Raw genomic sequence first — 13,148 nt, 5'->3', positions numbered from 1 at the left:
ATCGCGACAGTCAGTAAGAGAGTTGTAACATAACTAAAGTGAAGGCGAACAAACAAAACTGACATTATAAAAGCAGCGTTATTTAGTTTTTTCAATGAAAATTTTACAGGAGAGAGACGAAATGTTATGTTGTATATAATAATATATAACAGTGGTAATATTCCCCCATAGGGGTCAAGGTCATGGATGGGTGAAGTGAGGTACTGGGAGCGGGTCTAGAATCAAATGTGAAAACCTGCTGGCTCTCAGTTCACGCAGAATCACGTCTGATGTGTGCACTTGGCCTCCATCGCCTTGACGAGCAGAACGTACCACATTCTGGTATATACCAGCTGAACTAGCAGGTACACAAAGAATGTAAAGATGGTGCAAAACTGGAAACAAGATACAAAATAAGAGCCTAGCACAGGAAATAAAAGGAAAAACCACAGAACAGGTCCCACAAGTCACACGGGGTGTGACTGACACATTTTAATGGTGTGTACTTGTAAGTTATACATAATCTATAACATTATGTTTATTCCTGAACAATGAACATTTTAACTTTAACTGTAACAGGTTCCACTGCAGTTATCCACTTTATTCACCACTCTTTCACCTCGTGGATGTCACGTCTCCATATTGGCAGAGTGTTTAAATCTAGTCTCACCAGACAAGTCAGGCGCTTGTGAGCGGGTGTGCCACACCAAGACCTGCAGGTAAGAAGAAAATATATACTCAGCAACAAAAATATCAATGCAACCTTTTTGTTTTTGCTCCCATTTTTCACGAGATTGACTTAAAGTCTGAAATTCATTCCAGATACACATTATCATTTCTCTCAAATATTGTTCACAAATCTGTGTGTGATAGTACTTCTGCTTTGCCGAGATCAAGATACTCATCAGACACCACACTGAAAAAAATTTGGAGTGCCATTTACTTGAGAAAAGCTAGGTAACAATTTGCACGTACAATTCCCAAGTAAATTTTACTTGGGAAATATTCAAGTAAAATTTACTTCTCAGCAAGGATTATTTTTTTTAATTAAAAATACTCTAACATTACTTGAGATTTACTGTCACAGACACAAAAGTTACTCTCTTTGCTAGTAAATTTAAAGAAAGTCGTAAAATCAATATATTAGTTATGTAAATATTACTTGGTGTCAGTGATTAAATTTACATATAAATGTGAGGATACAAAGTTACACACAATCATCAAGTAAGGCATTAAATAAAGAGTGAGATTTTAGAGTAAAAGAAGTTAAATAATAAATCCTTGTAAAATTTAAATGAATATTTGAGGTAATAATTACAGGGCCAAAAAATCATTTTTTTCAGTGCATGTGTACCTTAGACTGTACACAATAAATGGCCACCCTGAAATGTGCTTTTTTTTTGCTTTATTTGCTGTGAATTACATTGTAGAATATTTTGAGGGTGCTTCAACATCCGTGCATTACCTTGGTGCAGTTATCTGCTTTGGGCTCCAGGTCGTCGAGGGTAACCAGATCCAGGAGTAGGCTGCCCTCCTGGAGTCCCGGTTGCAGCTTGAAATCAGCCTTTGGTTTGGACAGGAGGAGTTGCAGGTTGACCGCAAAGCCAGCCATGTCGATGCCAAAGGCTCGCTCTGGGGCGTACGCAACCTCCCAGCCGTACACCTTTCCCTTGGCGTTGACTTTGATGGACTCGTACCGAAGACTCCCCGCAAATGCGACGGGCCACACTGAGACCTTTTGGGTCCATCGCATCTGGTAGTTGGAGACGACGTGTAGTCACTCACTGACTTGACATTGGTACTGATTAGTACAGTGGAACCGGTTTATGTCGGCACCCAAGTCATCAAGTCCTGCTCCAACGTGTTCTTTTTATTAATAAGAGTAATTCTAATCAGTGGCGGTCCTACCTATGAACCACATGGGGGCACCGCAGAGGGGGAAAGTAACATTCATTCATTTTCTACCGCTTTTCCTCACGAGGGTCGCGGGGGGTGCTGGAGCCTATCCCAGCTGTCTTCGGGCGTAAGGCGGGGTACACCCTGGACTGGTCGCCAGCCAATCACAGGGCACATATAGACAAACAACCATTCACACTCACATTCATACCTATGGACAATTTGGAGTGGCTAATTAACCTAGCATGTTTTTGGAATGTGGGAGGAAACCGGAGTACCCGGAGAAAACCCACGCATGCACGGGGAGAACATGCTAACTCCACACAGAGATGGCCGAGGGTGGAATCGAACCCTGGTCCTCCTAGCTGTGAGGTCTGCGCACTAACCACCAGACCGCCGTGCCGCCCTGCAGACATGTCAAATGGGTCAAATTAATCCTGTGCTGTTGGAAAGGATTTTTTACATACAGTAAACCTCGGATATATCGGATTCAATTGTTCCCACTGGTTTTGTCCGATATAAGCGAAATCCGTTATATGCGTATACCGGAAAATGTCCGTTTTACGCATATATCGGATTTATATCCGGTATATGCGTAAATCGGATTGTATCCGTTCTAAAAAGGCACTTCCTTGACTATGTTTCCAATGTACCTGGACTGGGCAATGAAAAGAGACGTAAGGTAATGAGAATTGAACTTTATTGGACTCTGAGCATAACAAATTGTTAATTAAGCTAGGCCCTGTTACGCCCGTCAGGCCTACGTTATTTCCGATAGTGAGGTTAAGATCTCATTCACTGCTGTGCTAGTATTATTGACGTCACTCACTTTTATATTTGTCCTAAATCTGGAGCCAGGAGAAAGACAATAGCCAGTGACATCAACAAGATTAGCATAACGATGCGGCCATCCGATATATGCCAGGGAAATTTCATGGAAATGCATTGGAACGGGACTGGAGATTTTGTCCGAAATAGGCGAAATCCGTTCTAAAAAATCCGATATATGCAATGAATTTTTATTGGAAATGCATCACAGAAAAATCGGTTCTTTTTTATCTGTCCGTTGTGAGCGAATTTCCGATATATCCGAGTCCGATATAGCCGAGGTTTAGTGTATTTACCTCTTTTTCAATGTACAAGTTGAGTGAAGATGGATGATGGATGGGTGGATGGAGGGGCGGAGGGATGGGTACATGGAGGGATGGTTCGGTGGATGAATGCATGGATTGGGATGGTTGGGTGGATGGATGGTGGATGGATGGTGGTTGGTGGTTGGTGGATGGATGGATGGATGGATGGGTGCATGGATGGATGGATGGGTGGATGGATGGTGGTTGGTGGATGGATGGATGGTGGTTGGTGGATGGATGGATGGATGGATGGGTGCATGGATGGATGGATGGATGGATGGATGGATGGATGGATGGATGGATGGATGGATGGGTGCATGGATGGGTGCATGGATGGATGGATGGATGGATGGATGGATGGATGGATGGATGGGTGCATGGATGGATGGATGGATGGGTGGATGGATGGGTGGATGGATGGTGGTTGGTGGATGGATGGATGGTGGATGGATGGATGGATGGATGGATGGATGGGTGCATGGATGGATGGATGGATGGATGGATGGATGGATGGATGGATGGATGGATGGGTGGATGGATGGGTGGGTGCATGGATGGATGGATGGATGGGTGCATGGATGGATGGATGGATGGATGGATGGGTGGATGGATGGTGGTTGGTGGATGGATGGATGGTGGTTGGTGGATGGATGGATGGATGGATGGATGGATGGGTGGATGGATGGGTGGATGGATGGGTGGATGGATGGATGGATGGATGGGTGGATGGGTGGATGGATGGATGAAGGGCAGGCAGTAACTAACAGTTTATCAGTGTCCTATCTGTGTTTATTCGGTATAAGTCGTGGATCAAAAATGCGTGTCTATGTAGCATTATAGAGTGTGCATACAGGAGGAATAGCCATTTTTGCTAATAGCCAACTTTAAATGCGTGTCATGTTATGTGTGTGCGCTCTCTCCGAGCACGCACACATACACACACACACAGGGGAGCAGTCATCACATCAATGCTAGATAAAACTTAAACTACGACAGAAATGTTTTGCACATGGTTAAATATTTATTCCTTTTAAAATTGATAATGGCGTTTAAATGTGTTTTTAAGAAAGCTGAATCCTACTGTGTTCAGTGTTTACATTTCAATAAATATTTGTTTAAACATGAGACCTGGAATATTTGTTACCATGGTCATTTTTTCATGTAAATTGAGGGAGCAAAAGCAGTATCGGCCCAAGCGAAATCGGCCATCGGCTAAGGGTGATGGAAAAAAATCGGTATCAGCATCGGCCCCCAAAAAAACCATATCGGTGGATCCCTAGTACAAACCTAATCGGGTTCCACTGTATTAAATGTCTTATTAAAGAACAATAATCCTCACCTCATCAAACAGTTCCAGACTGTAAGTGTTGTCGTCATCTGCAAAGTACACAACACCAGGATTTGGTTTCCTCACATTGAAGGTACTCCTTAGCCACTGCAAGCCCAGGTTTCTTTGTGATATCCCCCTGATGGATTGACGATTGACATCTCGACGCGACATCACGTTGAGGTGAGTGTGGTTGAGTCCACTTTCCTGGAGGAGACGACTGACCAGCGGCGTCTTTGTTTGCGAGTCCTCCACCACGATCCAGTGAAGGTTAGCCACGTGGAGAAAAGTGTTGGTGAGACGAGTCAGTTCGGCTTTCTGCATTGGACGCTGGTAGGTCGGCGTGATGACATAGATGGGGGGCAGGCTGGCAGAATGGCCGTGGTCTCTGGTCTGGTCTCCTATGAGATTGGCACACACGGTACAGTCCTGATCAAATATTTGTTTTCTACTACGACATTCAGGTCACACTCCGACATGTACGCAGCAGTAACTAACTGAATTTCTTACCCGGTGTTGACGATGGCCAAAAAGTGACAAATATCCACATCAATGGGATGACCAGAATGACAGCAATCCGTCCCTTCTGCAGCATCTCTATGCAGACCTCAGCGAAGACCAAAATACGACGACAGAACCACGAAGCCAAGCGATGCCAACGACGCTATCAACGGTTTTTGACTGCCCACCGCTTCCCCTTTTGCGAGGTGTTAAATCGTTTGCTAGAATCTCACTGAGGGCGAGCGAAAAATCAAACTCCATGGTTTAACCGGATTAACCAGTTGATGTTTCCGAGTATGAGTACGTGTAGAAATGCTGAAGCGCATTTGATATCATCATTCCTATCTCCAAAACAGTAACGTATTTACGTATGGAACTTATCCATACACATTGAGACAATGGCAAATAGAACCATTTATTCATTTTATACCGCTTATCCTCACGAGGGTCGCAGGGGGTGCTGGAACCTATCCCAGCTGTCTTCTTTGGGTGAGAGGAGTGGTACACCCTGGACTGGTGGCCAGCCAATCACAGGGCACATATAGACAAACAACCATTCACACTCACATTCATACCTATGGACAATTTGGAGTGGCTAATTAACCTAGCATGTTTTTGGAATGTGGGAGGAAACCGGAGTACCCGGAGAAAACCCCCGCATGCACGGGGAGAACATGCAAACTCCACACAGAGATGGCCGAGGGTGGGATTGAACTCGGGTCTCCTAGCTGTGAGGCTAACCACTAGACCGCCGTGCAGCCCGCACAAGAAAATGAGGAGAAAAAATATAAATATAAATATAAATATAAATATAAATATAAATATAAATATAAATATAAATATAAATATAAATATAAATATAAATATAAATATAAATATAAATATATAATATATAATATATAATATATAATATATAATATATAATATATAATATAAATATATAATAAATAGAAAATAAGAAATAAAATATAATATATAATATATAGAAAATAGAAAATAAGAAATAATATATAATATATAATATATAATATATAATATATAATATATAATATATAATATATAATATATAATATATAATATATAATATATAATATATAATATATAATATATAATATATAATATATAATATATAATATATAATATATAATATATAATATATAATATATAGAAAATATAATATATAATATAAATAAATAGAAAAATAAGACATTAAAAAAACTGTTTACCACTTTCTAAATACACTTGTTAACATGATAAGAGCCCTCTAGACATGAAATAACACCCCTATAGTCACCTTGACACTCTTATGACCCAACATAGGTGACTTAGTAAAAGAAAATAAGACATAATTAAGACTGGTACTCGTGTGTTGCTTTAAATGTGGTTGACAACATGTGTCACACTTACACAATCAATGTGTTACCTGTTGTGCAGGTGCTCGTGTCGCACAACTTCCTGATCTTCCCCTTCACTTGGCACATCTCCCAGTCTGGAGAGCAGCAGGTCCACACAGGAACATTCCAGATGGGTGTTCCAGCGCTCCCGGCAGAGGGCGTACATGTCCTCTCTGGCGACAGGAGCACAAGCGCTTTGGTCTCAAACACGCGGCCCGCGGGCCAAATGTGGCCCGCAGGACACTAGTTTGAGGCCCCCGCCTTGATATGAAAGTTTAATGTTAGTGCGGCCCCGCGCAAGTTTGATATGGATGCTGTATGGTATCATGTACCCAGAAAAAATTATTACGTTTGATTCATGTTCATGTTAAAGGTTAAATAACTGTTAATAGTTATCCTCCCTATCCGTGTGGAAGTGGTAAGTTTTTGGCTATTTAAGTTTAAAGGAAATAACTCGAAGGCTACCGTTTAGGTCGCTAGCTCTCTAGTTTGCGAGTTAGCATGTGTCTCAAGACCCTGCAGTTGCGCAATATGTTGTAAATAAAAAGAGTATAAATGTGACTATAGTCGTGTTTTGTCATGTCTACAGGGCTCTAATAATGCTTTGTTCATTTTAATATGAAAAAAATCATTTGTCTACCCACCAACTATATGTGCTTTCTTAACTTTTTATTATTTGTCGTTTTATTATTATTATTATTATATTTATTTATTACTGATTGATTGATTTTCTTTATTCTTGATTTGTTTATTTATTTTTCATCTTATTTTGTGTAGAAAAATAAAAAGTAAGATATTTGAGAACAGTGGAATGTTTTATCAGAGCTTTTATTGTAGAAAATTGGAACCAAAGCGAAGTTTATTCAATTTTCTGTTTTTATTTATTTTTTTTTTTTTAATTTTTTAATTTTTTTTCAATTTTCAGTTTTTAATAAATGCGTTTTTTTGGGGGGGGAAAACCTGATGCGGCCCAGCCTCGCCCAGACCCTAGCTCCAGTGGCCCCCAAGTAAATTGAGTTTGTACTCCGGTTTCCTCCCACTAGCACTGTATTGGTAATGGTAATGGTAATGGTAATGGTAATGGTAATGGTAATGGTAATGGTAATGGTAATGGTAATGGTAATGGTAATGGTAATGGTTTTATTTCATTTGAACATGCATCAGATTCCAATTGAGTGCATCCCATAATCAGTTCCCAGTTCCACATGTCCAAAAGGAGTAGGAAGAAGCAAAGCTTATTAAATCCTACCCCTCCATCTGGTACTTTTACAATCACTAACTGTTACATTTGTTCACTTCCTGTATTCATGATTGGAATGTTGGATGTTGGAGTTTTTCCAGTTCCGTTTGTTTCCTTGTCCTTGTGTGATGAGTAGGATAGCGTTAGCAGTTTTCCATAGAAGAGATGGAGAGATTTCCGGAGAGTCGTTCATCTCCAGGAAGGATGCCCACTCTCCTCGTATCTCCGTAGCTTGGTCGATATGCAGGTCACGTTACGGAAATAGCGTCTTGTTGGTACAATTTGGCGTTTTTTTTTTCCCAGTGCGTCCCATTCTTAGCCGCCTCTTTTCATCTGTTTTTATATCTTCATAACAGCAAAGAGAAGGATGTGCGTTCATGTCTCACATAAGGATTGTGGATGCCGGAAAAAAAATTCCTAAACATGAACGTTTTCCTTCGGCTGTAACGGGTTCCGCTGCAGTTATCCACGTTATTCACCGTCCTTCCGCATCATGGATGTCACGTCTCCATATTGGCAGAGTGTTTGAAACTAGCCTCACCGGACAAGTCGGGCGCTTTTGAGCGGGTGTGCCACACCAAGACCTGCACGTGAGAAGACAACGTAGAAAACCAGGAAAAAGGGTCAGACTAGGGTTGGGCGATTTGGACCTTAAAATATATCACAATGTATCACGATATTCATTCATTCATTCATTTTCTACCGCTTTTTCCTCACGAGGGTCGCAGGGGGTGCTGGAGCCTATCCCAGCTGTCTTCGGGCGGGACTGGTCGCCAGCCAATCACAGGGCACATATAGGCAAACAACCATTCACACTCACATTCATACCTATGGACAATTTGGAGTGGCTAATTAACCTAGCATGTTTTTTCGGAATGTGGGAGGAAACCGGAGTACCCGGAGAAAACCCACGCATGCACGGGGAGAACATGCAAACTCCACACAGAGATGGCCGAGGGTGGAATTGAACCCTGGTCTCCTAGCTGTGAGGTCTGCGCGCTAACCACTAGACCGCCGTGCCGCCCTGTATCACGATATGAATATATAAAACAATATAAAATTTTAATTCAGTATTAAAAATATATAAAAAGTATATGTTATATACTGTACCATATATATAACATGGAAGTGTCCATATAAATGGACGTGTACTGACAGATGCTGGGAAGATGCAAAGAGTACTTTAAGAGGCCGATGAATGAGGAAAACGAGAGAGAACAAAGAGTAGAAGATGTGTCTGCTGTGGACCAGGAAGTACCAAAGATTGGTCAAGATGAAGTGAGAAGAACATTGAAAAGAATGAAGAATGGGAAGGTACTTGGTCCTGATGGTATACCAGTGGAGGTATGGAAGTACAGTAAACCTCGGATATATCGGATTCAATTGTTCCCACTGGTTTTGTCCGATACAAGCGAAATCCGTTATATGCGTATACCGGAAAATGTCCGTTTTACGCATATATGGGATTTATATCCGGTATATGCGTAAATGGGATTTTATCCGTTATAAAAAGGCACTTCCTTGACTATGTTTCCAATGTACCTGGACGCGCAGGCAACGCTGCAAACGCTGCAAATGACGTCGTACTATAGTGGCCTGTCACGATTCGGCGAATCGGAGCGCCACGATGCGGCCATCCGATATATGCGAGGGAAATTTCATGGAAATGCATTGGAACGGGACTGGAGATTTTGTCCGAAATAGGCGAAATCCGTTATAAAAAATCCGATATATGCAATGAATTTTTATTGGAAATGCATTACAGAAAAACCGGTTCTTTTTTATCTGTCCGTTGTGAGCGAATTTCCGATATATCCGAGTCCGATATATCCGAGGTTTACTGTATTATATACTGTACCATATCTATAACATGGAAGTGGAAATGGAAATGTACTGACAGATGCTGGGAAGATGCAAAGAGTACATTAAGAGGTCAATAAATGAGGAAAACGAGAGAGAACAAAGAGTAGAAGATGTGTCTGCTGTGGACCAGGAAGTACCAAAGATTGGTCAAGATGAAGTGAGAAGAACATGGGAATGGGAAGGTACTTGGTCCTGATGGTATACCAGTGGAGGTATGGAAGTATCTAGGATTGGTAGCAGTAGACCGGCTTGTTCGATAGGATCTTAGTTGGTGAGAAGATGCCTCAGGAATGGAGGAGAAGTACGTATGTTGGCGGCCATTTTTAAGAACAAGGGTGATGTGCAGAGCTGTGGCAACTACAGAGGTATAAAGCTAATGAGATCAGAGTAGTACAGATGCAGTATTTCCTTTAAGAATGTTAATAGAGAAGTACAGACAAAGTCAGGAGGGACCTGCATTGTGTCTTTGTAGATCCGGTCTAGACACAGTCCCGCTGAGGAAAAGACAGGAAGCAGAACTGGAAGTAGCAGAGATGAGGATGCTGAGGTTCTCATTGGGAGTGACCAGGATGGATAGGATCATGACTAAGTACATCATGTTAGAGTCCTTGAAGATGGTTGGGACATGTCCAGAGGTGAGATAGTGAATATATTGGTAGAAGGATGCTGCCAGGTATTTAGTATTATATCAACATCCGTGCATTACCTTGGTGCAGTTATCTGCTTTGGGCTCCAGGTCGTCGAGGGTAACCAGATCCAGGAGTAGGCTGCCCTCCTGGAGTCCCGGTTGCAGCTTGAAATCAGCCTTTGGTTTGGACAGGAGGAGTTGCAGGTTGACCGCAAAGCCAGCCATGTCGATGCCAAAGGCTCGCTCTGGGGCGTACGCAACCTCCCAGCCGTACACCTTTCCCTTGGCGTTGACTTTGATGGACTCGTACCGAAGACTCCCCGCAAATGCGACGGGCCACACTGAGACCTTTCGGGTCCATCGCATCTGGTAGTTGGAGACAACGTGTAGTCACTCACTGACTTGACATTGGTACTGATTAGTACAGTGGAACCGGTTTATGTCGGCACCCAAGTCATCAAGACCTGCTCCAACGTGTTCTCGTTTGAAGCCAAGTGTGATGTGAGCCAAGTGGGTTTTAGTGTGCCGGGACTGGACGGTCCACATAAACGGGTTGGTACAAACCTAATCGGGTTCCACTGTATTAAATGTCTTATTAAAGAACAATAATCCTCACCTCATCAAACAGTTCCAGACTGTAAGTGTTGTCGTCATCGGCAAAGTACACAACACCAGGATTTGGGTTCCTCACATTGAAGGTACTCCTTAGCCACTGCAAGCCCAGGTTTCTTTGTGATAGCCCCCTGATGGATCGACGGTCGATGTTTCGAGGCGACATCACGTTGAGGTGAGTGTGGTTGAGTCCACTTTCCTGGAGGAGACGACTGACCAGGGACGTCTTTGTTTGCGAGTCCTCCACCACGATCCAGTGAAGGTTAGCCACGTGGAGAAAAGTGTTGGTGAGACGAGTCAGTTCGGCTTTCTGCATTGGACGCTGGTAGGTCGGCGTGATGACATAGATGGGGGGCAGGCTGGCAGAATGGCCGTGGTCTCTGGTCTGGTTTCCTATGAGATTGGCACACATGGTACAGTCCTGATCCAAACTGTCATGGAAACGTTACAGTTGACAAGGTGTGTTCGCTCCACAGATGAAGAATTGTTCTATAAAGGACTAAGAATGCTGCATCACCAGTCAGGTGTGTCAGCTCCACTTTGACGTGGATATGTATTTATTTGTTTTTCAATTTTCAATGGATTAAGTACAAATATTTTGCTAGATTACACTCAAATTACATGTACACAAAAGTAAACAAAGTCATTCTCAGCCGCACTTTCTTACCCCGAATCAATGCTGGCACCCAGACGTGGCTGCTGGGCCAAACCTGGTGGACAAAAATCCACCCCAACGGGATGACCAAAACGACGGCAACGTATCCCCTCCGCAGCATCTTCATGCAGACTTCGGTGATGACCGGCGGAGTAAGAAATAACGCATACGAACTCAGAACTAAAGAAAGCAAAGTCATATGAAATGAACGATAAACGGCGCGGACTGCTTCCCCATTCTGAGGCTTTGAATCATTTGACACGATGTCTTTGGGAAAGAGTGTGCTAATTGCCTAACCAGCCCAACCAGTTGATGGTGGATAGTTCATGTACATGTGGAAATGCCGAAGCACGTCTGGTATCTTTATGTCTTATTATTTAAAGACACACTATCGGTGCTACGTCTATGATTAATGTCAGTTTTGAGCAGGAACACGTACATGTATTGATTTATTTATACATCATATTCAGACTCCATGTCCTCATCCCCCCCCACCTGGGATGCAGGCAAAGGTGAACGTTGAAGACTCAATGGACGAGAATTTATGAGAAATTGTATGATGTGGAAAAAAATGTATATAATAAAATGTAAATAATAAATTAGAATTGTCAATAATGAGTTAACTGAGGTAACTAATTAATTCCATTAATAATGTTTCATTTTTTCCCGGAATTAAGCCATAATCATCATCAAAGAAGTGAATATTCTTATCAGCATTTACTGGAAGTAAAATCCCAGAAATTACTCTCCAAACATGGGAATTCAACCTAAAAACAGACCAAATGCAAATCTTAGACTTTGCTAGTGATTAAACATGATTAATTAATCTGGTTAGAAATTTTAGTCATTTAGCCATACTTATTATACACTCTTTTTGAGTTAGAGCAAGGGTGGGCAAACTACGGCCCGGGGGCCACATCCGGCCCGCCAAGTGTTTGAGTACGGCCCGCCCAATCTTTCAAAAGTATTTAATTTAAACTCAACATACAACCTGGCATCATGGCCTGAGCCAACCTTTTGATGGTTGTATCAATTTGGTTGTTTGACATGGTCTGTTGTTTACAAAGTGCTCCTGAAAAAAAGAGACACAAGCGCATAATAATAATAAAAATTAAAATAATAATTATTATATTATTATTATAACTATTATGATTATTATATTTATTATATTAATGCTAATTATTATATTAATTATATATAATAATATTGTTATATTTGCATATTTGACATAATAATAATATAATAATTATTATTTTAATTGTTATAATATTTTATTATTTTTTTAATATTTAAATATAAAATAATAAATAATAATAGCAGATTGCATGACAATTTTACAGATACAATAATACCAGGTGGACTGTTACGTGTAAAATATATAGTCTGCCCCCAAAAACAACTCCTATGCACTTAACCCTTCGATGCACGAGTGACTGGACCCTCCACTCTTCCATAAGTGGGTCAAAAATCACCCATACTAGAATCAATGCCTTTTTATGCCAATTTTGCCATTTTGGTTAGGAATAATCACTTGTATGATATTTAGTATTATATTTAGGACCACAGAAGAATGATTTCATGTTAGAAACATCTTCATTTTTCACTTTTTTTTACATCTTTGAAAAAGAAAATGACCCCGTACAACAATAGAAAATGGGAGGATCCATTGTGTGTTACATAAAGGGAAGTTAAAAATGTGAATGGCATGATATCAAAAATGTGTTTTTTGAGGAATACCTGGAATATGAAATGATGAAAAATTTTCATTATGAAGATATTTCAAAAAAACAACCTGACCGGGTCATTTTTGACCCACTTATGGAAGGTTGGGGTAGTAAGACTAAAACAAAAAAATCTTAATGATATCAAAAACATGTTTTTTGAGGAATACCTGGAATATTCATTCATTTTCTGCCGCTT

General features: G+C 41.2%; 2 protein-coding genes across 2 annotated transcripts; both read right to left on the bottom strand.

The window, feature by feature from the left end:
• Nucleotides 1-174: 174 nt before the first annotated feature.
• Nucleotides 175-5,063, bottom strand: LOC131131104 (galactosylgalactosylxylosylprotein 3-beta-glucuronosyltransferase 1-like). The gene is made up of 4 exons (XM_058075480.1): nt 4,846-5,063; nt 4,348-4,736; nt 1,445-1,732; nt 175-692 (listed from the first exon to the last, which is right to left on the bottom strand). Exons 1-4 carry the CDS (start codon nt 4,928-4,930, stop codon nt 609-611), a joined length of 846 nt encoding a protein of 281 aa, XP_057931463.1. The 5' UTR covers nt 4,931-5,063; the 3' UTR covers nt 175-608.
• Nucleotides 5,064-7,374: 2,311 nt separating this feature from the next.
• LOC131131376 (galactosylgalactosylxylosylprotein 3-beta-glucuronosyltransferase 1-like) lies at nt 7,375-11,455 on the bottom strand. Its single transcript, XM_058076046.1, has 4 exons — nt 11,241-11,455; nt 10,578-10,966; nt 10,040-10,327; nt 7,375-8,054 (listed from the first exon to the last, which is right to left on the bottom strand). The coding sequence occupies exons 1-4, from the start codon at nt 11,425-11,427 to the stop codon at nt 7,971-7,973; spliced, it is 948 nt and encodes a 315-aa protein (XP_057932029.1). The 5' UTR covers nt 11,428-11,455; the 3' UTR covers nt 7,375-7,970.
• Between the last annotated feature and the right edge of the window lie 1,693 nt (nt 11,456-13,148).

The sequence above is a fragment of the Doryrhamphus excisus genome, chromosome 6, assembly GCF_030265055.1.
Source record: "Doryrhamphus excisus isolate RoL2022-K1 chromosome 6, RoL_Dexc_1.0, whole genome shotgun sequence".
NCBI classification, from domain to species: domain Eukaryota; kingdom Metazoa; phylum Chordata; class Actinopteri; order Syngnathiformes; family Syngnathidae; genus Doryrhamphus; species Doryrhamphus excisus.
Note: the sequence above shows the minus strand (reverse complement) of the source record. Positions and strands in the feature narration are given on the sequence as shown.